Source organism: Protopterus annectens, chromosome 2.part1 (genome assembly GCF_019279795.1).
Source record: "Protopterus annectens isolate FY-2018-M chromosome 2.part1, PAN1.0, whole genome shotgun sequence".
NCBI classification, from domain to species: domain Eukaryota; kingdom Metazoa; phylum Chordata; order Ceratodontiformes; family Protopteridae; genus Protopterus; species Protopterus annectens.
This window is the reverse complement of record NC_056729.1, coordinates 1,882,585,332-1,882,609,572: the sequence shown is the minus strand read 5'-3', so window position 1 is coordinate 1,882,609,572 and position 24,241 is coordinate 1,882,585,332. Positions and strand designations below refer to the sequence as shown.

At 43.1% G+C, this 24,241-nt stretch overlaps 1 protein-coding gene across 1 annotated transcript in view; it reads left to right on the top strand.

Annotated features, from left to right (window-relative positions):
- The first annotated feature begins 9,999 nt into the window (after positions 1–9,999).
- Positions 10,000–24,241, top strand: part of ALMS1 (ALMS1 centrosome and basal body associated protein) — a 958,782-nt gene continuing 944,540 nt past the window's right edge. The window contains exons 1-2 of the mRNA XM_044063634.1: positions 10,000–10,127; positions 10,857–13,224. Of these exons, the coding sequence (XP_043919569.1) occupies positions 10,000–10,127; positions 10,857–13,224 (2,496 nt within the window). The remainder of the gene's footprint in view (positions 10,128–10,856; positions 13,225–24,241) is intronic.

Sequence of the window (24,241 nt, the reverse complement as noted above, 5' to 3'; positions counted from 1 at the left end):
GACTCCTGCCTTTTTGTCAATGCCTCTGTCTCCAACCCATGTAACATAGCTGGTCTCACTACCCTCTTGTAGACCTTCCCTTTCACTCTTACTGGTACTCGTCTGTCACAAATCACTCCTGATACTCTTCTCTACCCACTCCACCCTGCCTGTACTCTCTTCTTCACCTCTCTTCCACACTCACCATTACTCTGAACTGTTGATCCCAAGTACTTAAACTCATCCACCTTCGCCACTTCTACTCCCTGCATCCTCACTATTCCTCTATCCTCCCTCTCAGTCACACACATATATTCTGTCTTAGTCCTGCTGACCTTCATTCCTCTTCTCTCTAGAGCATATCTACACCTCTCCAGGGTCTCCTCCACCTGTTCCCTACTCTCACTACAGATCACAGTGTCATCTGAAAACATCATAGTCCACTGACACTCCTGTCTGATCTCGTCTTTCAACCTGTCCATCACCATTGCAAATAAGAAAGGGCTCAGAGCTGATCCTTGATGTAATCCCACCTCCACCTTAAATGCATCCGTCACTCCCACCGCAGACCTCACCGCTGTCACACTACCCTCGTACATATCCTGTACCACTCTTACATACTTCTCTGACACTCCCGACTTCCTCATACAATACCACAACTCCTCTCTAGGCACACTGTCATATGCTTTCTCTAAGTCCACAAAGACACAATTAAACTCCTTCTGACCTTCTCTGTACTTCTCCATCAACACTCTCAGAGCAAACATCGCATCTGTAGTGCTCTTTCCTGGTATGAAACCATACTGCTGATCACTAATCATCACCTCCCTTCTTAACCTAGCTTCCACTACTCTTTCCCATAACTTCATGCTGTAACTGATCAGTTTAATCCCTCTGTAGTTACTACAGCTCTGCACATCACCCTTATTCTTAAACATCCGTACCAAAATACCTTTTCTCCATTCTTCAGGCATCCTCTCACTTTCCAAGATATCATTAAACAATCTAGTTAAAAACTGCACTGCCATTTCACCTAAACACATCCATGCTTCCACAGGTATGTCACCTGGACCAACAGGCTTTCCGTTCTTCATCCTCTTCATAGCTATCCTTACTTCCTCCTTCCTAATCCACTGCACTTCATGATTCACTATCCGCACATCATCCAGCCTTCTCTTCCTCTCATTCTCTTCATTCATCAACCCCTCAAAGTACTCTTTCCATCTCAGCTTGTGAGTATGTTTCCCTCATTATCCTTTATCACCTTTACCTGCTGCACATCTTTCCTAGCTCGGTCCCTCTGTCTAGCCAATCGGTACAGGTCCTTTTCTCCCTCCTTAGTGTCCAACCTTTTATACAACTCTTCATACACCTTATCCTTAGCCTTCGCTACCTCTGTCTTTGCCATGCACCTCATCTCCTTATACTCTTGTCTACTTTCTTCATTTCTTTGACAATCCCACTTCTTCTTCGACAACCTCTTTCTCTGTATACTCTCATGTAGTTCTTCATTCCACCACCAGGTCTCCTTGTCCTCCTTCCTCTTTCCAAATGTCACACCAAGCACCTTTCTAGCCATCTCTCTTACTAGCTCTGCTGTAGTTACCCAGCTATTCGGTAACTCTTCACTGCCACCCAGTGCCTGTCTTAACTCTTCCCTGAACATCACCTCACAATTACCCTTTTCAATTTCCACCATTTAATCCTTGGTGCTGCCCTCACACTCATCCTCCTCTTCTTGATCACCAATGTCATCCTACAAACCACCATCCTATGCTGCCTAACTACACTTTCCCCTGCCACCACTTTACAATCTCCAATCTCCTTCAGACTGGCCCTTCTACATAAGATATAATCCACCTGTGTGCATCTTCCTCCATTCTTGTATGTCACCCTATGCTCCTCCCTCTTGTTAAAGTATGTATTCATCACAGCCATGTCCATTCTTTTCGCAAAATCCACTACCATCTGACCTTTTGCATTCCTTTGCTTAACAACATACCTAGCCATCACTTCCTCATCCCCTCTGTTCCCTTCACCAACATGCCCATTGAAATCTGCTCCAATCACCAGTCGCTCACCCTTGGGTACAGTCATCACCACTTCATCCAACTCACTCAATTTTTCTTTCTCATCCATCGCACACCCAACTTGTGGAGCATATGCACTAACAACATTCATCATTACACCATCAATTTCCAGCTTCATAGACATCACTCTATCCGATGCTCTTTTCACCTCCAAAACACTCTTAGCATACTTTTCCTTCAGGATAATGCCTACGCCGTGAACTAGTGTATGTAGGGCAAAATCAATTGTTTTACCATAATTATTTGTGTTATATACTAAAAAGTTATCAAATTCATTAGCTGTTAATCTGACTTTGTTATTTCAACCCCATTTCTTCTAATTGTATAAATTGGAGAAGCTCTTATTGATAAAGTTTACGTACCTGAAACAGGATTTTTTTCTGCAGGGTCATTAGTTTATGTTCATAATTAGTTTTTGCAGATTTGATGTTTTGTTTCATTTCTTTCCAAATGTTATAAAGAACATTCTTGTTATTTATTGTTCAAAATATTTCCTAAATATTTTGAATTTTCTTTTCTTCCTTTTAAATAATTTTCTGAGCTCCCTGTATAATGGCAACATAACTCTACCTGAGTTATTGGACTGAGTTAATTTAATGCCATTAAACAGTATATTTTCAAGACATTTTATGGTCTGAAATTAAAACAAAAATCACCAGTTAGTGCTAGCAATTTCAGTTGATAATTCTTTTGTAAATAATTGAACCTCCGTTGGAGAAAGATCCGGGTGGAAAGTAGTCATTTGATCTTTTTTGGGTTGAGCATGAGTTGTGAGTTACGAAGCCATGTTTCAGTGGCTGTTAAAGCTTTCCGAGTAATTTTTTGGAGGTGTACAATGTTGTCAGATGTGCAAATGAGAGTAGAATTATCTGCGTGTTGTATTAGGGTGGCCTGTTGTATGGATGCATAGAGGGTGTTGATTAAAATGTTAACGAGGAGGGTACCAAGGATAGAGCCTTGTGGTACACCTGTGGTGACTGGGAGGTAAGAAGAGAGCGTGGGGTGCCATTGGACAGGTAGCTTTTGAACTACAGAAAGTTGGACCGAGATTTGACGTAGACATTTGCTGTGACAAATTGTGTTGAAGGCTTTAGACGACCTAAGAAATAAGGAGCAGACTAGTTTGCCATTATCTCTGGCTTTATTGACAGTCTCTATATAGGTCATACTTTGTTATGTTCTCGAAAAGCGTGTACTAGAAAGATTAAAAAATTAAATGGAAGAAATTTGTGTTCTGAGCCCTTAAGAGGGATCTGAACCCCTTTTCTGTCCTTGACTTTTTAACTTCAGTTTTCAGTGAAGGGGCTAGTTTTTGTACTACTAAGGTCTGGCTGGCTGCCATTTCAAACTTCCATCTAGGTGAAAATAATTCATCCTTAGCTTCTTCTAAATCATGCAAAGCTTTTCTCAGAGGCATTTTTTTTACCTCGCAAGGGCAGTTAGCTTAGTACTAATCTATGAACCTACCTAGACCTCCACTAAAAGAGCCTCCTCCTCCTTGGGATTTAAATATTTTGCTTCAAGTTCTAACCCAAGGCCCCTTTGAACCTTCAGCCAGGACAGAGCTTAAGTTTTTGTCTGGAAAAACTATTTTCATGTAGCTGTTACATGAGCTAAATGAGTATCCAAACTCCAGGCTCTGTCTTCCAAACCCTCCCTCCTTACCTGGTTTCCCTCAGAGACAGAGTTTCCTTACAGACTACCCTGTCTCTTCTGCCAAAGGTAGTGTCTGAGTCTAATATCAACCAGGTCATAAACTTCCCAGTTTTCTTTCCAGATTTTTCAGATAAGGGAAGGTACATGATCCATCTTTTGGATGTATATAGACAGCCTTGGATGTTCGTTGTGTTATACTCTTGCAGTCATCACATTTGGGTTATCTGCCTGCAGTAGCCCTCAATCGGCCTGATTATCAGACTCTTGGGTCCTGCGTCGGTTGCTGTCTCATCTTCTGTGATGTCAGGTAATCAGGGGTATAAAGCATGCAGCCGATGCCATTACATCAATCTTTCTTGCCATGCGGTGCCCGAAGCAGAAGCAGTTTGCAAGTGCCGGTCGGCCGACTCCTGAAATTTTAATTTTCGAGTTTCATAACCAAAGTCTTCTTCAGCTCAGTACCCCTTTGGGGAAACTTTCTCTTGCTCTAAACCGATCTCAGTAAAAGTCAATAATTGTATTTCTTGAGGAAAGCAAAAACCTCATAAAGATGTTCATTTGTACTGTATTCCGTGCCTAGGCCTCGACCACAACGTACCTCGCTGTCATTTTTGTGACTTATTTAAACCACAAACTGTTCGTCATCGGCATATTTTTACTTCTATATATTTTGGTTCTCGGTTCACTTATCCAGATATGTCTTTGGTAAGCCACCCGACTACCGACATTCCGAAAAAATGCAAAGATAAAGACAGATACAGGTCGCCTGGGTTTAGAGCTGCCAACGACACTTCTCCTAAGCTACTCGCCAGTTCATCGGTACTCAGTGAGACGCTTTTGCAGTCCCTGATACCCGCTACTTCAGATTCGCAGGCCTCTACTGAGACCCTTTCAGAGTCTGGTATGCCGCGAGATGCTTCAACTGTGGAACCTGCGGATGTCTCTACCTTGGATGGGTCTGGAGCCGCTGTGCAGGCACTGGCTTCTTAGGGTGTATTCAGGCCTACGGACTTGCATATTAAACGGACGCCATCTTCGTCTTCAAGGCCTAAAACTCGGACCATGCCTAGGAAACCGACGACAAGACTGCATGGTCAGGCCTCTATGCCTAAAAATCAAATGATAAGAATGGCTAAAGATCTTATTACTTTAATCAGTGGAAGCCAACCTTTCCCCTCTAAGAGACCTAGGACTGAATTTGCTTATGATACTTCTGACCAGGATTCTGAAATTTCTGTTTCCTCTGATGACCAGGATTTACCCTTATCCACCTATATGGATTCTGATGCAGAGGACTCTTCCCTCTATTTCTCCCCCAGAGGATTTTTCTTTTGGTGAAACCTTGCATACTCTTAGGGAGCATTTTCACTGGGAAAGCCAGGATTACTCTGATTCTAAAAAGAGGCTTAGAGATTTCTTACTCCTGCCCCAACACAGGCCTTTAGCTATCCCTCCTGTACTGGACATTGTTGGTGATGCTTTTTTGGAATCTAGCTTGGCCCCTGACTCTAACTCCTGCTCCCAGAAAACCTGATAGATATTACGGGGTTCCTGATTCTCACAAGTTTCTTTTTAAAAATCCTACTGCGGATCCTGAGACAATTTCACAGGGACCCAAGGGCATCAAGGCTACTACTGACAAAAATCCTACCCCCCTCCGATAGAGATTCCAGAGCCCTGAATAGATGGGATAAGAAGGTATACACCTCTACAACCTTGGCCATTAGGGCCTTAAACTGCCAGTTTCATATGTTAAATGTATCAGCAGCATATTATTGGATTGCTTAATCAGAAAATGATGTTGATTCCTGATTGTACTGAAAATAAGGATTTACAGTATTTAATGCATTCTGCTGAACAGGTTGGAAAACATACTTTGCAATGTGGTTTTGATTCACTAGAGGCATCTTGCAGGGCTGCTGCCACCGGGTCCGTAATTAGAAGGCATGCTTGGCTTAAGGAGCAATCTTTGCCAGATCATGTTAAAACTAAATTGCTGGATGCATGTTTGGCAATAAAGCTGAAGAAGTTCTTAAAAATATGGAGGAAAAAGCTAAATCTATGCAAACTGTTAAAGATTTCTTACAAGTGCAGCCTCCAAGATTTAGTAGGCATTGGCCCTCAAAAAATTGTTCCTTTCCTGCCTCTTCCAGTCCTTCTCGGTTCAAACCCAGAACCAGCAGAACAACCAGGCTTCAGTCTCAGGGTACACACAGGACTAAGCAGTGGGGGGCTCCCACTTCCAAATCAGGGAGTAGTAAGAGTCCCCCGTATGGTAAACTGTCTCAGTGACTTAACTTTAAATCTTCCAAGCACTTCTCAACTGACTGCTCCTTTAGGGAGAAAGATTGCTCTGCAAGCAAAAAACTGGGAACTCATTATCCAGGACAAGTGGGTTTTAAACATAGTTTCCCAAGGATACAGATTTCACTTCCACATGTTACCAACCCCAAACAGTTGGCCAGATCTACCCCCAAATCAGTGGGCAGAGGCCCAAAAGCAAGTACTCTCTCCATTAAGATTAGAGGCTATTCAGACTGTACCAGAAGCGGAAAAGGGAGAAAGTTTCTACTCAAGACTTTTCCTGGTACCCAGAAAAGACAACTCATGGTGCCCTATCCTGGACCTTTCTATCCTAAACACCTTTTTGGTGATTCCAAAATTCAAGATGCTAACTCTTCACCAGTTGCATTCCATGATAGGCAAAGATGCCTGGTTGGCAGCACGCTTCAAAGCAGGCTGCATGCACGATCAGTTCTCTGTACTGCCCTTTGGCTTATCTACTGCACCTAAGGTATTCACAAAGTGCCTAGCTCCAGTCATTGCATTTTGCAGGCAAAGAAATATTCAAATATACCCATACCTGGATGACTGTCTAATTCAGGCACAAAGCCAGGACATGCTTTTGAATTATCTGGCATTTGTACAAAAGGTTCTAACTTGTCTGGGGTACACCATAAACGAAAAGAAATCACAGCTGGTGCCCTGTCAACAAATTATATTCCTGGGAGCAAGCTTGAACACAACTTCCCAGATGGCTTTCCTCATGCCAGAGAAACAAATTCATTTGACAACTTACTTCAAACTAGTGGCCACTAAAACCCTGCTGTCTGCAAGGCAAATACTGCAAGCCTTGGGGTTCATGGCCTTGTGCATTCATCTAATTCCATATGCATGACTGCATATGAGGAACTACAATGGTATCTAAAAAGCCTATGGTGTCAACATTCTCAGGATCTAGAAGCAATGATTCCTATCATACCTTGCCCACGCCTAGAGTTCCTTTGGTGGGCAGAGGCCTGCCACCAAAACAAAGGACTACTTTTCACACCACCCCCTGCCACCCAAACCCTAACAACAGACGCATCAGACTATGCATGGGGGGGCTCACCTGGCAGGGAAGTGCATTCAGGCCAAATGGAACCCAAGTCAAATGCACCTGCATATCAATCAAAAAGAAATGTTAGCTGTACAGAATGATCTGACAGCCTTCAAGGACCACATTCTTCCAGAACAACTAATGGTAAAGACGGACATCACCACTGTTACGCGGTACATAAACAAGCAGGGGGGTACACTTTCTTACCCCCTCTGCAGACTAGCCAAGTCATTGTGGAACACAGCCTTGAGCTACCTAGTGCACCTACAAGCTCAATTCCTGCCAGGAAAATTAAATACACCGGCAGACGGGCTAAGCAGAAACCTCATGGACCCACAGGAGTGGAAACTGGAACCAAGGATTTTCAACATGTTGACAAGCAAATGGGGGAGCCCAGATATAGACCTGTTTGCCTCTCCCCAGAAGTATCAATTGGACAAATTTTGCAAAAGGACTCCCCACAAACAAGCCTGGAAAGATGTTCTGTCCTTCAGCTGGAAAAACCTATCAGTCTATGCTTTCCCCCCTCTGCCTCTGCTCTCCAAAGTACTACTAAAAATCAAACAGGACAAACCAAGGATGATTTTGATTGCTCCAGACTGGCCACACCAACACTGGTACCCCCTCTTGCGCAATGTGTCACTTTTATCCCCATGGCACCTGCCTCAGACTCCTTCCCTGTTGTCTCAGCAGGAGAACCAAATTCTGCACCCTCAGCTTCTATCACTGAACCTTGCAGCCTAGCTAATTACCTAATCTCTCCTTTACCATCCCTCAGTAAACCTGTGATGGATATAATTTTAGAGGCAAGGAGGCCTAGTACTAGAAAATCTTATGCTGAAAAATGGAAAAGATTCTGTGCCTGGAACCAATCTCAAGGGATGAGCACAGCAGCGCCCAATTTTTCTCAGATTTTACAATACTTAACTAAGATGCTTCACAAGGGCCTGTCTTTTTCCTCCATTATAATCCACGCCTCAGCCATTTCAGCTCATTATAACACAGAACCTCCCCTCTTCTCTCATCCACTGCTTAAGCAGTTCCTCAGAGGGGCCAAAAGTTTGAGGCCACCCAGGAGAGCTCTAACCCCAGCCTGGGACCTTAACTTTGTTTTGGAGAAACTCACTTTCTCCTTTCGAGCCAGCTGCTACTGCAGACTTAAAATTTCTTTCTTGGAAAACAGCTTTCCTTTTAGCAATCACTTCAGCTAGAAGGGTATCTGAATTACAGGCCCTTATGGCAGTGGAGCCTTTCATCATCTTTCTTGTGGACAGGATGTCCTTCAGAACCAATCCATCCTTCATGCCCAAGGTGGTATCCATTGTGACTCTTAATCAGTCCATTCATTTGCCAGCCTTCTTTCCCAATCCACAGAACAAACAGGAATGGATACTGCATTCCTTAGATGTGCACAGACAACTTAGATTCTACTTAGACAGGATTAAACCTCAAAAGAAATCTGAATAACTGCTGGTGGTATTTGCTGCAGGAGCAGAGGGGAAGGCTATTTCAAAGCAAACCATTTCTAAATGGATAGGCCATAGCATTAATTTTTGCTATAAGCACCATGGAAAACCTATCCCCCAGGGGATCAGACCTCACTCCACCAGGGCTGTATCTATCTCTACAGCCTTTCTCAGAGGCATCCCTGCCAGAGACATCCTAGAAGCTATCTGGAGTTCTGTACATACTTTCACCAAGCATTATTATTTGTCAATTTCCTCTAAATCCAGAGCTGGTTTGGCCACTGTAGTCTTGCAGGGCCTTATAGCTGGCCCTAATGCTATCTAAATTCTTCCTCCCAACCATAGCTTTGGGAATCTACCCAAATGTAATAACTGCAACAGTGAAACACGAAGAACGTAGTACAGCTGTGTACACTTACCATAAATGTAGATGTTCGAGTGTATTCACTGTTGCAGTCCTGGTTACCGTCCTTCCAGCCTCCTAACTTCTTTTGGATATACCTCTACTTTCCTTTACTATGCTTAAAAGCATTTTGGTGTATTTGCTTTTTTGTTGGAGGTATATCATTGTACCTTTATATTTAATTACTTCCCATTAAGGGGCACCTGACATCTGGGGCAAGAAAAACTGATGTAATGGCATTGGCTGCATGTTTTTTACCCCTGACGACCTGACGTCATGGAAGAAGGGACAGCAACTGACGCAGGACCCAAGACTTTGTTAATCAGGCCGACTGAGGGCTACCTGCAAGCAGATAACCCAAATGTAATGACTGCAACAGTGAATAAACTCGAACATCTACATTTATGGCAAGTGTACACAAATGTACTTTCTCAGGAATATCGTTCTATAGGACCACCCAGGATCTAAAGTAGCTAGGGACTCTGTCCCAAGAGTCAAGAATAGATGAGGCTTGACAACATCAGATAAAGAAGTTATGTCTTACCATAATGTTCCATCTGTGTTGTCGATCTTCATCTTTTCTAGGCATCCCACCCTCCTTCCCCCTCCTGGAGGAGTGAACTTTTGTCCTGGTTTTTTTGTTAGGACTCATCTTGGACATGGCTTCTTCATTTAGTATAGTTTCCTTCTATTTTTCTATAAGTCTGCAAACTCGATCTGGGGTAATGTAGAGAGGGGCATTGTGGGTAGGTCCTTAGCTTGAGTGTTTTTTGCTGGAGCGACCTATATTACAGCCAGACCAGTTCAGAGGATTAGAACTGTACCCAAGAGTCAAGAATAGCTGAAGATCAACAAAACAGATGGAATGTTATGGTAAGACATAACTTGATTTTTCCTCAGAGAAAACTTCAGCAGCACTGATATGGTATCCGCTCATAGGGTATAAGAATTAAGTGCTAAGGGACGGTGCTGATGGGTTAAGGCACCTTTCAGATTCCAGATTACAAACCAGGAACTTTAAATCATATGTGTGTCCCCAGCATCTTAAAAAGACAGTGGAGAGCACGCAAAAAAGAAAAAGAAAAATGCTGGCCGTTGCCCTTAGAAGGACAGGAAGTAAAGCATGAAACAAAAATAGTCTCTGCTCACAGACGGTAAACTTCACCAACACTAATGTGATAATCAAAAATAGTCTCTGCTCACAGACGGTAAACTTCACCAACACTAATGTGATAATCAAAAATAGTCTCTGCTCACAGATGGTAAACTTCACCAACACTAATGTGATAATCAAAAATAGTCTCTGCTCACAGACGGTAAACTTCACCAACACTAATGTGATCATCAAAAATAGTCTCTGCTCACAGACGGTAAACTTCACCAACACTAATGTGATAATCAAAAATAGTCTCTGCTCACAGATGGTAAACTTCACCAACACTAATGTGATAATCAGCACAGCAAACTGCTTTATGAGTTACAAATAAAATTCTCTGTACACCTTTGTGTAGTATACTTGCTCTGGAGTTCTTTCTTGTATTGCATTGAACTCTGTAAATAATAAAAAAAAAAATTGGTGATCTTAAAGAATTTTATGTTTTTTTATCTGGCTTAACTGGCAGCAGTTGTTGAATTCCACAGAGATGAATTAGTAAAGTCACACTGATAATGTGGCAGAGATAGTGTCTGAATTAAGTGTTTCAAGCTGCCAAATAGAGTATGTTTTGTACCACAGACTAATTCTTCTTGCAGGTAGGACAATTTCAAAACATATTAAAATTATGTATATTAAATGCACCACTGAAAATGTACTTCAGATGATTTTACTTGTACAATATATTATGTTTTAAGGTGACATTGTTTCTTATTTTTTCTTTCTGCAGAGGAATTCCCGATGTGTCAGGAGCTACAGGTGGATACACACCTTCCTTTCAGATAAATGAAGCTGTACAGCTTGTGACCATGGAGATTTCTGAGGACATCAGTACTGAGAACTTTTCCCTCTCCCAACATCCACTTACAGCTAGTTCAATGTGTCCTGTGAATTCTACCAGTGTATGTTCTTTATCCCAACACACCATTCCACCTTCTGCTCTTAGACTTAGTGGTCAGGAGGAGGAAGGAGAAAAGAGCCAAGACGATAAAGAGAGGAGAGAGAACATACAGAAAATGCTTTCCTACTCCAGCTCAAGTGATCAGTTTGTAGAACTTCCAAAACCACTTTATACTGCTGATTCCCATGGCAGTCAGTGTTTCAGTACAGTAAAACCTCCTGGTGAGAATCATGCTTCAGAAAACATTTTGAGATCTGTTACTACTGGAGAGGTGCCCTTCTTGGAAAATAGTCCACATCTGTTTCAGTTAATAGAAAGGGAAATTGGATTTTCAAGCAGTGAAAGACTTCCCACTTCACCTTGTGCTTCATCACAACAGAACCTGTCAGTTGTAGAACCAGAGCAAGAGGAACATCTGAAGGGGGCTGTGTTTGAAGGTTCTTTGATCAGCAGAACCCAACTTCCAGAAAAAGAAATGCAAGCTTCTGAAGAGGAGCAAAATACTTCCAGGCATAGCACTTTCTCAGCATTTTCTGATCATCCTAACAAAGACTCCCTGAAAGGCTGTACTACATCTGATGGGATTTCTACAAGCACTTCTAAATCTACTCAGTTATCTGACAGAGGAAAGCTAGAGTTTTCTAAGTATGGTCAAGCAACATTTTCTAACATTGCATTTCACTTTTCTGACAAGAAATTAAATGAAGCAGCAATAACAGATTCATGTCGCAAGCAGCTGTGCTCTGAAATTGCTATGAGACATCAGTTAAGAAAGAGCATCCCTGCTGAACCGTCTCCTACTGATGCTGTCTTTGCCTCATCTTCTCAGTCAGGCAGCCATCTTGCCAAGTCTTCTGAGACATACAGCGGCAAACAGAGTACAATTGTAGAAATACAGACAGGGCTTAGTGCAACAAATTCAACTACTTTATCAGGGTTTAGTATCGAACGAGAACATATCAACACAGAAATTTCTCCCTTTGACAATCCTGTTCCAGTCAATGTGTCCTTCATCAGGCGACTAGCAAATCCCATTTTCCAGTCTACTCCAGGAGGAGCTTTAGATTTACCAAAGAGCATAAGAACAGAATTTCCAAGGACTGTAACTGTGCAGAAGTTGAGCAGTGGAAGTCCCCAAATGTCGCGCAGAGTAAGTTCTTCAAAGAGTTCCTCAAGAAGCACTCTGGCTGCCAGGTTTGAGAAACAAAATTTGGATGAGAATCATAAAGAAGCAGATTCTGAGAGGGACAAAACTGTAGCAACATCTCTTCAAAACTTGAAAGTACAGACACTGCCGACTTTATCTTATATGGAGAAAGTGGGATCTTGGAAGACAAGTCAGTCTCTAGGGTCAATGTCATTTGACAGTTTGGTTCTGCGGGGCCTAACAGGGGTGTCACCCAAGCAAAAAGCCTACACTGCTATTGCAGATTCCTTAAACCATATTCTTTCTCAGAGGAACAGCCAGGCTGGTTCACAGAAAAAAGTTTCTACCTCTCTTGAAGGGAGTTTACTGCAGTCTAATTCCATAGGTCAGGAGGAACAGAAATGTGAGCCTTCCTCACTAAATAGGTCAAGGTCTTTAACTTCAGTTAATGAAGTCACCAAAAACAGTAAGCAGTCCAATGTTTTTGAGACAGGGAACAAAGAAATGCTGTTTCAGACAGAAGGAAAACCGGTCCTGACAGAAGAAGGTAAGGGTAACAAAGTTGAAGATGGTCCTCTTAATATCAGTGACCTTGTTGGCTCTGTGGACTCCACACCCAAGAGACTTCCATCCTTTCTTGATAGCAGCAAAAAAATCACTGATCCTAATTTTGAAGATGTGAATTCAGATGCAGATGGCAATACAATAAAATGCCAAGAAGTCATTCCCAGGCTTCATAAAGAAGATACAAAGGCAAGTGAGCTAGTCCAGGACCAGGATGAGAACATTGTAAAAGAGTCAGGAGGCATCTGTGTTTCAACAAATGGAATTAATTTGAGTCAGTTCAGTGATGTGTCATTAAATAATGAGCTGAACCTTTTCACTGGCTCGCAGGCCAATAGCCTTGAGGAACAAATGCAACCCGGTTCTACTGGAGCAGTTTCAGAGCAGTCTCTCACAAGCTTGGAGGTGGACAACTATGTTCCCTGCTGGTCTCCAACACCAGCCAGTCCAGAACCAAAGGAATTAAACATTGAAGAAAGAATACCGGTATGATATTTGTTTTTGTAAATCTTGTGTCTAGTGTTTAACTAAATTTTTTTATTAGTAATAGAGTATACTTTGTCAGTACTTTGTATTTTGTTTTGCATTATGCAGTGCCTATTATCAGGAGTTTCTGATTAGAATACTGAGGCTAACAGCAACAGGACTAGTTGAATGAAAATATCTGTATTATATATACATTTGTAATACACACACACACACACATATATATATATATATATATATATATATATATGTGTGTGTGTGTGTGTATATATATATATATATATATATATATACACACACACACACACACATGGGTCCCATTTGAATGATCAAAACTACACTTTAGCGAACATCACAACAACGAATCCATTCTGCCGAAAAATCACTCTGCCGAAGTTTCAGTTGTTCAAATGACTTTTCAGAGAAATGGTTAAGCTGGTAAACAGGTAAGTATGCCATGATCTTGTAGTGCTGTATTTTGTAGGTTAAACATGTTAACACTGTTGTGTGATCTTGGAGTTGGTATATATAATGTGCAGAGGGTGTGGGGGTGCATGGGGGCTTGCCCCCCTGCAAAAATGTTGTAGAATGAGTGTTTTAGCATTTGATTGTATTTAGATTTGTTTTTGGTGATATGCGGTTCTCTGAAGTGAGTTTCCGGCAAAGTGATTTTACAGCAGAACGGATTTGTTGTTGTGATGTTTACTAAAGTGTAGTTTCAGTCATTCAAATGGGACTCATATGTGGTTTACTGTCACAATTTTGAGTGAAGGTTCAGCGACCACGGCATGTCGAATTACGGTTAGCAGAACGCTGTGTTGCCAAACCCTCATTTGTGCGAGTCCTGGTTCAGTGAATGCACAATACATTCGCACATATGAGGTCAATCTTATAACTAGAGATCGCAGTACAGTGGGGATCGGGAAATGTACTCTTTTCCCCACTGTATTGCGATCTTGGAGTTGGAATATATAATTTGCAGTTGGGGGTGCAGTGGGGCTTGCCCACCTGCAAAAATTGTCATGTCACGTGATGTGCAATGTCGGACTGCAGTCTACGGATGTCAAGAGAGGTCGAATTCTCAACAGGAAGTGTGTTTGGGACATTTTGCCTTCTCAACATTCCAAATCGAACTTCTTAGTCGATATTTAAAGTAGGATGATGTGAGATACGTTTGTCAAATTTCATATTGTTATCTATAATTACACCCAATAGTTTAGTTTGAGTGACTGGTGTGATAGGGGTATTGTTAGATGATATTATTTTAAATGTGAGAATAGGGTCAATAGCTTTAAAAGGATGGAATAGCATTAGTTGGGGGTTATTTTTTGGGTTGAGTATAAGTTGTGAGTCAGATAGCAAGGTTTCAGCTGCTGTAAAGGATTCTTGGATGATTTGCTGTAACTTGGAGTGATGAAGCAGAGCAGATTTAGGGTTGAGTCATCAGCATATTGGACCAGGTTGGCATGGATGGTGGCTTTATGTAGGTTGTTGAACCCCGGGGCCAAGGATGGATCCCTGTGGAACACCTAAGTTTACTGGAAGTAGGAGAGATAGGGAGTTTTTCCATTTAACAGCTTGTTGACTGTTTGAGAGAGAGTTTTTGAACCTTGATAATGTGGAGCTGTGGAGCTGGAGTTCAGAGAGTACAGTTAATAGTTTGGAGTGAGAGATTGTATCTAAGGCTTTGGAGAGGTCCAAGAAGATGGTAGAAACAAGATTTCCTTTGTTCTGAAGCTGATTTACAGAATTGGTGACACTAATAAGGGCAATAGTAGTACTATGATTGGAGCAAAAGCCATGTAAAATTTGATGCGTGTGTGTGCTTGTGTGTATAATATATATATATATATGTATATGTATGTATATATATATATATATATATATATGTATATGTATATATATATATATATATATATATATATATATATATATATATATATATATATAAAACATCCGTGGTGGTGCAGCGGTAGCATTGTTACCTCATAGCAAGAGGTTCTCCCGTTCGATTCTCGGCTGGAGTGCGGGGAGTGCCTTCTGTGTGGAGTCTGCATGTCCTCCCCGCGGTTGGGTGGGCATTCAAAAGACATGCGTAAATGGGCGTACCTTCGTTGAAGGTTGAACGTCGAGCTGGCACCTCGGCGTTCGTCAAAATCTACTGCCAATCATTAGCGGACTAGAGTTCCTCTGTGGCGACCCCTAACCAGGAAAAGCCGAAAGACGACAACAAAATTTATAATCCGTATATAACTCTATATAATATATAAGATTTATAAATTTGCTACCAAAGCCATGTACGCCTCCCATCATTGTATCGCCCTTAATTTTTTACACTGGCTTGAACTCTCCAACCATCTAGACTATCTTCAAATAACCACAGCCCACAAACTAATTTTTCAACCTACTAAGTGCCCTGCATTATCCAACATCCTTCTGCCTTACACCCCTCAGAGAACTCTCAGATCTACTCACCAAAACCTAATCATTGTCCGAAAACCCAATTGTCCCGCTGGTCAACTCCTGCTATCCTTTTCTTTAGCAAAAAAATGGAATTCTCTTCCTTCTTCTCTAAGGACTTGTGCAAACTTTGAAAACTTTAAATCTCAGCTACATTCCTACCTTTCCTCTAACAGGAAATGCATCTGCATTTTCCCCACCTAGTTCTATAATCTCTCTCCACCACTAAACCCCTGACTATGATCACTAGCCAACCAAACATAAATGTACATATTGTAAATACCTTAATTGTATTATGTACCAAATAAATTATGCCTGCTCCCTAACATGAAATGTAATTGTGTCTTCTTTACCAAGATTGTGTTTGTAACTAAACTATGCAATGAGGAGCTTTTCTCCCCAGGTTTCCACTGAAAACGGGCTCCCTGAGCCCAGTGGACCTCCCCGGTCATCAAACTGGAAATAAATAAATATGAATAAATACAGCTTATGTATGTATTCTAAATAGGTTTTATATAGATAGATAGATATGTATGTATATATATTTCAGGTCTATATTAAATCAGTGAACACTTAAAAAAGTGAACACTGATTTATCGACCCCATGTAAGCGAAAGCTTACAATCCCGAACACTCGGAACAGCAATTTTTTTTCCCAGGGGAAAAAATCGCTGTTCCACATAAAAAAAAATAAATAAATAAAATAAAAACTGCAAAACATTACATAGCCCCCCACACCCCCTACTTAAATATACCAACTCTGAGATCGCACTACAGTGCCGAAAACGGCAAAGTAATGGAGGTGGCCAAGCAATTTCTTTCCCAGAGAAAGAAAACGCTTATATGACATTTCGCTATTTTACTCTTTCGTGCTTTCAAGTGTGATCAAGATGCATTCGAAGGATTGTGTGTGTGTGTGTGTGTGTGTGTGTGTGTGCGCGCGCGTTTGTGTATATATACATGTGCGTATATATTTGTATATATAGATATATATATATATCTATATCTATGTATATATATCTATATCTATGTATATATGTATGGATATATATATATATATATATATATATATATATATATATATATATATATATATAAAAATTACATATATGTGTGTGTATCCATATATACATCTATATATATATATATATATATATATATATATATATATATATATATATATATTTATATAGAGAGAGATAGATATATATATAGATATACACACACACACACATAAGTATGGATCTTTATCAAAGTTCCAAAACTCAGAAGACCATATGGCTGACATCATCAGCGGTAAGGTGGGCAGTTGCATATGAAGCCATCCGTCGACTAAAAACACACAAAGGAAGAACACTGATCCATGGATATGGCAAATATGTAAATGTTCCAACATATTCTTCTTCTTTCTCCCATGTGTGGATTATTCATTTGCAAAATGTAAGGGCTAAACAGTTCTTTGGGAATATGAGGCGAGGCTTCCAGAGTTTCAGCACCATCTGTGTGCTAAAACCTTTAGTTAGCTTGAGCTGAGCTATCTACAAAGACAGGTTTGATCGCCAGGCTGTTCAGAGCTTTCCTGCTGCTGAGCAGAGCACTTATGCAGTTTTTCGAGATCTATGGTTGGCTTGAGCTGCTCCTTTTTTGGGCAGATAAGTTCCCTTTGAGGAAAAACATATTACGTTTAAAAAAATTGTTTTAGTGTATTTTCCTGCTTAGGAAATTTCTTATTCTTCTATGAGTTTGTGATGTTCTTTGTGTTTCACTTTTGCAGTCATCACATTTGGGTTATCTGCTTGCAAGTAGCCCTCAGTCGGCCTGATTATCAAAGTCTTGTGTCCTGTGTCGGTTGCTGTCTCATCTTCCATGACGTCAGGTAGCCAGGGATATAAAGCATACAGCCAACACCATTACATCAGTCTTTCTTGCCGTGAGGTGCCCGAAGCAGAAGCAGTTTGCAAGTGCCGGTCGGCCGACTCCTGAAATTTTCGTTTTCAAGTTTCAGATCAGAAGACTTCAACTAAGCTAAGTACCGCATTGGGGATCCTTTTTCTTGCTCTAAACCGATGTCAGTAAAAGTTAACAATTGTATTTCTTGTGGAAAGCAAATACCTCATAAAGATTTTCATTCGTACTGCATTCCATGCTTAGGCCCAGACCACGACGTACCTCGTTGTCGGTTTTGTGCCTTATTCAAACCTCGTACTATTAGTCAGTTCACTTTCGCGTCTAAATATGTTGGTACTTGGTTCGATTATCCAGAAATGGCTTTGGTAAGCCACTTGACTACTGACATTCCGAAAAAACACAAAGATAAAGACAGAGACAGACCGCATATGTCCGTTATTTCTCCTAAGCTAGTCGCCAGTTCGCCAGTAGTCAATGAGGTGCTTTCACAGCCCCTGATACCCGATACTTCAGATTTGCAGGCCTCTACTGAGACCCATTTGGAGTCCAGTATGCCGCAAGATGCTTCTTCGACTGTGGAACCTGCGGATGTCTCTATGTTGGATGGGTCTGGAGCCGCTGTGCAGACACCGGCTTCTGAGGGTGTATTCAGGTCTACTGACTTGCATATTAAACCGACGTCATTTTCTTCTTCAAGGCCTCAAACTCGATCCATGCCTAGAAAACCGACTCCCAGACTTGCATGGTCAGGCCCCTTTGCCTAAAAACAAATGATAATAATGGCTGAAGACCTTATTACTCTAATCAGGGGAAGCCACACTTCTCCCTCTAAGAGACCTAGAACTGATTTTCTTTCTGATTCTTCTGATCAGGATTCTGAAATTTCTGTTTGCTCTGATGACAAGGATTTGCCCTTATCTACCTATGAAAATTCTGATGCAGAGGACTCCATTCCCTCTGCTTCCCCTCCAGAGGATTTCTCTTTTGGTGAAACCTTGCATACTCTTAGGGAACATTTCCACTGGGAAAGCCAGGATTACTCTGACTCCATAAAGAGGCTTAGGGAATTCTTGCTCCTGCCTCAACACAGGCCTTTAGCTATCCCTCCTGTACTGAACATTGTAGATGATGCCTTCTCGGAATCTTGCCTGGCCCCTGACACTTTACGTACCTCACTCTCACAAGTTCCTTTTTAAAAATCCTACTGCGGATCCTGAGACCATTTCACAGGGACCCAAGGGCGTTAAGGCTACTACTGCCAAAAACCCTTCCCCCTCTGATAGGGCCCTGGATAGATGGGGTAAGAAGGTATACACTTCTGCAGCTTTGGCCATTAGGGCTTTAAACTGCCAGTTTCATATGTTAAAGTATCAGCAGCATATTATTGGATTTCTTAAACAGAAAATGATGTTGATTCCTGACTGTGCTGAAAATAAAGAATTACAGGACTTAATGCATTCTGCTGAACAAGCTGGAAAACATACTTTGCAACATGGTTTGATTCATTAGAGGCATTTTGCAGGGCTGCTGTCACTGGGTCTGTACATAGAAGGCATGCTTGGCTTAAGGAGCAATCTTTGCCAGATCATGTTAAAGCTAAATTACTGGATGCTCCCTTAAACCAAGACCGCCTTTTTGGCAACAAAGCAGAAGAAGTACTTAAAAAGATGGAGGAAAAAGCTAAATCTATGCAAACTGTTAAAGATTTCCAGCAAGTACAGCCTCCCACATTTAGTAGGCATTGGTCCTCTAAGAATTGGTCCTTTCCTGCCTCTTCCAGGCCTTGTCAGTCCAAACCCAGAACCAGGAGAACACCCAGGCTTCTGTCCCAAGGTACTCACAAGCCTAAGCAGTGGGGTGCTCCCACTTCCAAAGCAGGGAGTAGTAAGACTCCCCCTATGATAAACTGCCTCAATGACTTAACTTTAAACCTTCCAAACCCTGCTCAACTGACTGTTCCTTTAGGGGGAAAGATTGCCCTGCATGCAAAAAATTGGGACCTCATTACCCAGGACAAATGGGTTTTAAATATAGTTTCCCAAGGATACAGATTTCACTTCCACTCCTTACCAACCCCAAATGGTTGGCCAGACCTACCCCCAAATCAGTGGGCAGAGGCTCAAAAGCAAGATGTTCATCGTGTTATACTGCTGCAGTCATTACACTTGGGTTATCCTGCCATCAGGAAATTCTCCAGTTGGATATCCTGCCGTCAGGCGGTTCCCCAATCGGCCTGAGTTCCAAAGTCTTGGTCCGGAGTCGGTTGCTGTCACCTCCTCCCTGACGTCAGTGCGACAGGGGTATATAAGATGCAGCTGATGCCATTTTCTTCAGTGTTTCTTGCCACGCGGTGCCCAAAGCAAAAGCAGTTCCAAGTGCCGGTCGGCCGTCTCCTGAGATTTTCATTCCGAATCCAGAACTGAAGTCTTCTACAAAGCTAAGTACCCCGTTGGGGAAACTTTTTCTTGCCTCAGACTGATGTCAGTAAAAGTTAATCACTGCATTTCTTGTGGGAAACAAATACCTCATAAGGATTTCCATTCCTATTGTATCCCATGCCTAGGCCCTGACCACGACGTCACTGGTTGTCGGTTTTGTGCTAGGTTTAACAAGCGCACTATTAAATGTCGGTTTGATTTTGCCTGACATTATTTTGGTAGAAAATTCAATGATACCATGCCATCGGAACTTCCAACGACCGGAATACACAAAAAGTGCAAAGACAAGGATAGGCATCCGAGGCCCAAAATTGACGACGAAGCCTCTTCTAGGCCAGTCACCAGTTCTCCGGTTTTCAGTGAGGCGCCTTCGCAGCCCCTGACGACCGCTTCTGTAGAACCACAAGCCACCTCTGACTCCCACGTGGAGATGGCTGGGCCTTCGGATGCACAAGCTCTTCAGCCTACCGAGACTAACCTTTCAGAGGGATTCGGAGTAGCTGAGCAACCCACCGCTTCAGAGGGTGTCTTCAGACCTACTCAGTTAAGCATTAAACCCTCAGCTAAGTCTAAGCCTCCTTTAAAGTCAAACAAACGAATACAGCATTCTCCAGGACAGGCCTCCATGCCTAAGAAACAAATGCTCAAAATGGCCGAAGACCTAATCACTCTGATCAGGGGGTCTCATCCCCCTCTTGATAAAAGGCCTAGACAGGATGCAGACTATGACTCATCCGACCAGGTGTCCATCTCTTCTCATTCATCTTCAGACCTAGGATACTCGTTACCCCCTTATGAGGATTCTGAAGGAATCAATTCCATCAGCCTCACCCCCTGAGGACTACTCCTTTGGGGAAACCCTACATACCATGAGGGAGCATTTCCACTGGGAAGGCCAGGATTACTCAGAATCCAAGAAAAGGCTCAGAGACTTCCTTTTATTACCTCAGCACAGACCCCTTGCTATTCCGCCAGTGTTAGATATTGTGGATGATGTGTATACTGAATCCAGCTTAAATCCTGATTCATTACCTCCAGCCCCTGTTAAACCTGACAGATACTACAGAGTCCCTGACTCACATAAATTTCTGTATAAAAGCCCTGTAGCTGACCCTGAAACTATTTGTCAGGGACCCAAAGGAGTTAAGGCCTTATCAGCCAAGAATCCAGTTCCCTCTGACAGAGATTCCAGAGCATTAGACAGATGGGGAAAGAAAGTATATACTTCTGCAACTTTAGCAATGAGAGCCTTAAATTGCCAGTTTCACATGCTAAAATATCAGCAATTTTTACTGTCTCAGTTAAAACAAAAAATGCTTCCAGAATCAGATCCTCCTAATTTTAAAGAAATGCAGGATTTATTGCATGCAGCTGAACAAGTGGGAAAGCATACTTTGCAATGTGGTTTTGATTCTCTAGAAGCTTCCTGCAGAGCAGCAGTTACAGGCTCTGTCATTAGAAGACATGCTTGGTTAAAAGAACATACGATGTTATGTGGTCCAATCTCGCCTACATTCTTACTCACGGGTTCGGAGCCGAACATCGGCTCTGACTCGGCCAACTTATATTTTTCTAGCACGAAGTCTCTAATTGGCTGGGCTAACCTGGTATCCCATGTTGCACCGCTCCTTAACCCCAGATCTCGTTTGCCGCTCGTGTAGCAAGCGTTTGTCCCTTGCTTCTGTGTGTGTCTCATTAGTTGTGTCAGAATCGTTTAACTTAGAGATTCTTGTCAACTGTTGTTAGCGGTAGTTTCCCGCCTTAACCGTTGTTGGCCTAAAGTCCTGTTTCTGTGGGACTAAAGCCAAGACTTCTAAGGCTAAGAAAAGATCTCCAGCTCCATCTGTTTCATCGGAGCCACCGGAGAAGACTACCAAATTGGATTCTAGCTCCTCGGCTCCCTTGTCCTCGGGGCCGCAGGAGGTAGCTGCGGTTCTTGAATCAGCCTCGGCTCCTATCCTGTTAGAGCCCATTCGGAGCCGGTCTCCTAGTGTGAGACAAGGATCTCCAGATAGGAGATCACAGTCTCCTTCTCTATCCTCCAAATCCTCCAGACTCTCTGATTTGGATGTGGATAAGAGTGGTCCAGAGGCTCCTGCAGTCGCCAGTTTTGGCAAAATTATTTTCGGCTACAACCCAGTCGGCTCCGGAGCCAGTCCCGATAAGTACACCCATGTTTCCTCCTCCGAGCACCTCCTTGTCTTTGGAGTCGGAGTGTTTTGCTCCAAGTGATGTTCAGCCAGCTCCGATACCTCTTAAGGCTTTATCGGTGCCGACGTCGGCTCCTACCATGTCGGCTCCATCATCTGGTTTCGGAACCCGGGTTTCCTCTGTCGGGCCCCAGGGGGATACTTTGGGACTTTTGTCGGTTCCGAGCCTCCCTCTCGGCGCTTCGGCTCGGGGAACTTCGGTTCCGATCTTGGCCTCGGAGGTTGGCTGATCCTCGGATTTGGGGGGACTCGCCTTCGAGGCCTTGAGGAGCGCACTGGCCAGATCCTCAGTGATATCACCCGGATCGGTCATCCCATCCCCTTCCACTCTGGCGAGAGCCTCTGATGTCCCCTTATCGGTTGATGGCGGAGCCCCAAGGTCTGGGGATACCTCCATGAGCGGTCCTCGACTTTCTGAGGGTCCCTCAGAGTCTGTGCCTGAGGAGCCCTCAAGAAAGAAGTTGTGCAAGAGGAAGCACATAGACTCCCAGGATGAGTCCCTCACCTCTAATACCGACCTCGAGGAATCAGAGGGGTCCCCCAAGTCGTCCTCCGATAACATCTCTTTCTCCAACATCCTGGAGATTTTGAGGTAGAGAGGCGGCTGGTCGTCCAAACCCCCCTCTGAGGAGGATTCGGTATTCCTGAAGGCCTTTGGGGCTCAACCCTCTGCCTCCTGGTTGTCTCCACCCTTCGATGAGCTCCTAGATTTGATCTGTCAAAGGGCGTGGGAGACTCCTGACTCGGTGGAACCTGTACCAAGACACCCTAATAAATTTCTCTCGGCTCCCCCTGGGAAAGAGTTCCTGTCCAAAGAGGTTTCTGTGGATGCCATGGTGGTGGCGGCGGCCACTCAGCAGGAAGTAGTCGAGTCTTCTTCCTCCATCCATCCTCCTAACATGGAGTCCAGGAGTATGGATTGGTACGGGAAGCGTACCCTCTCTTCAGCGACCTTCACACTTCGGTCTCTGAACTATCTTTGTCATTTTTCTTAGCTCCAGAGAGATCTCCTTAAAGAGTTAGGAGATACTCTAACGGGTAACGTACCTGAGGCGTTAACACAGATGATTAACACCCAGTTGTCTACTCTTGGCTCGATTGTCAACTCGTCCATGAGGCTCATATCTTATGCAGCCGAGGGGGAGAGCAGGGCAGCTAGCTCAGGTGTAGCCCTTAGGAGGCAAGCCTGGATGCGCCTGTGTCATTTCGCAGAGGCCTTCAAGTCTTCCTTCACTGACGCCCCCTTTGATGGGTCCTCACTCTTTGGGACCAAAGTGAAAGACACCCTCACCAGATGCGAGCAAGAGGGAAAGACCCTGTCTGCCGTAGGGGTCCATTTTTCCCTCCCATCTAGGCCTTACCCCAAGGCTCAGAAGGGAGGAAAGATGTGGTTCAAAAAGTCACAGAAGTCTTTCCCTGCCAGTCAAGGTGAGTCCCCCTCCAGAGGCAAAGGAGGGGGTGGCTATTCTGGGAGATGCCGCCCTAGGGGCAGAGGAGGCCCTTGCAATTCGGGAGACCGTGATTCCTTTCACGGACCTTCCTATCATCATCCTTGATGTATTGCCCAACTGTGCTATTCTGGAGCCAGTTGGGGGCCACATTTCGTTGTACCCGGAAGCCTGGGCAAGTATCACTCAGGATTGATGGGTGCTTCGTATAGTTACTGGAGGTTATTCCATCCCCTTATTGTCAGACCCTCCTCCACCCAAGAGAATCCCAGACGTTCCACCCAGTCAAAGGGATCACGCAACACTAGAAATTTCAGAGTTGCTGGAAAAAGGAGTCATCCAACCTGTCCCCTCAGACCAGATCAGATTAGGGACTTACTCAAGACTCTTTTTGGTGCCGAAAAAAAACAAGGGACCTGAGACCCATCTTGGATCTCAGCCGACTGAATCGCTACGTTCTGAAGTCCAAGTTTCGAATGGTCACCCTTCAGTCTACATTTCCATTACTGGGAAAAGAAGTATGGATGTGCTCCATCGATCTCAAGGATGCTTA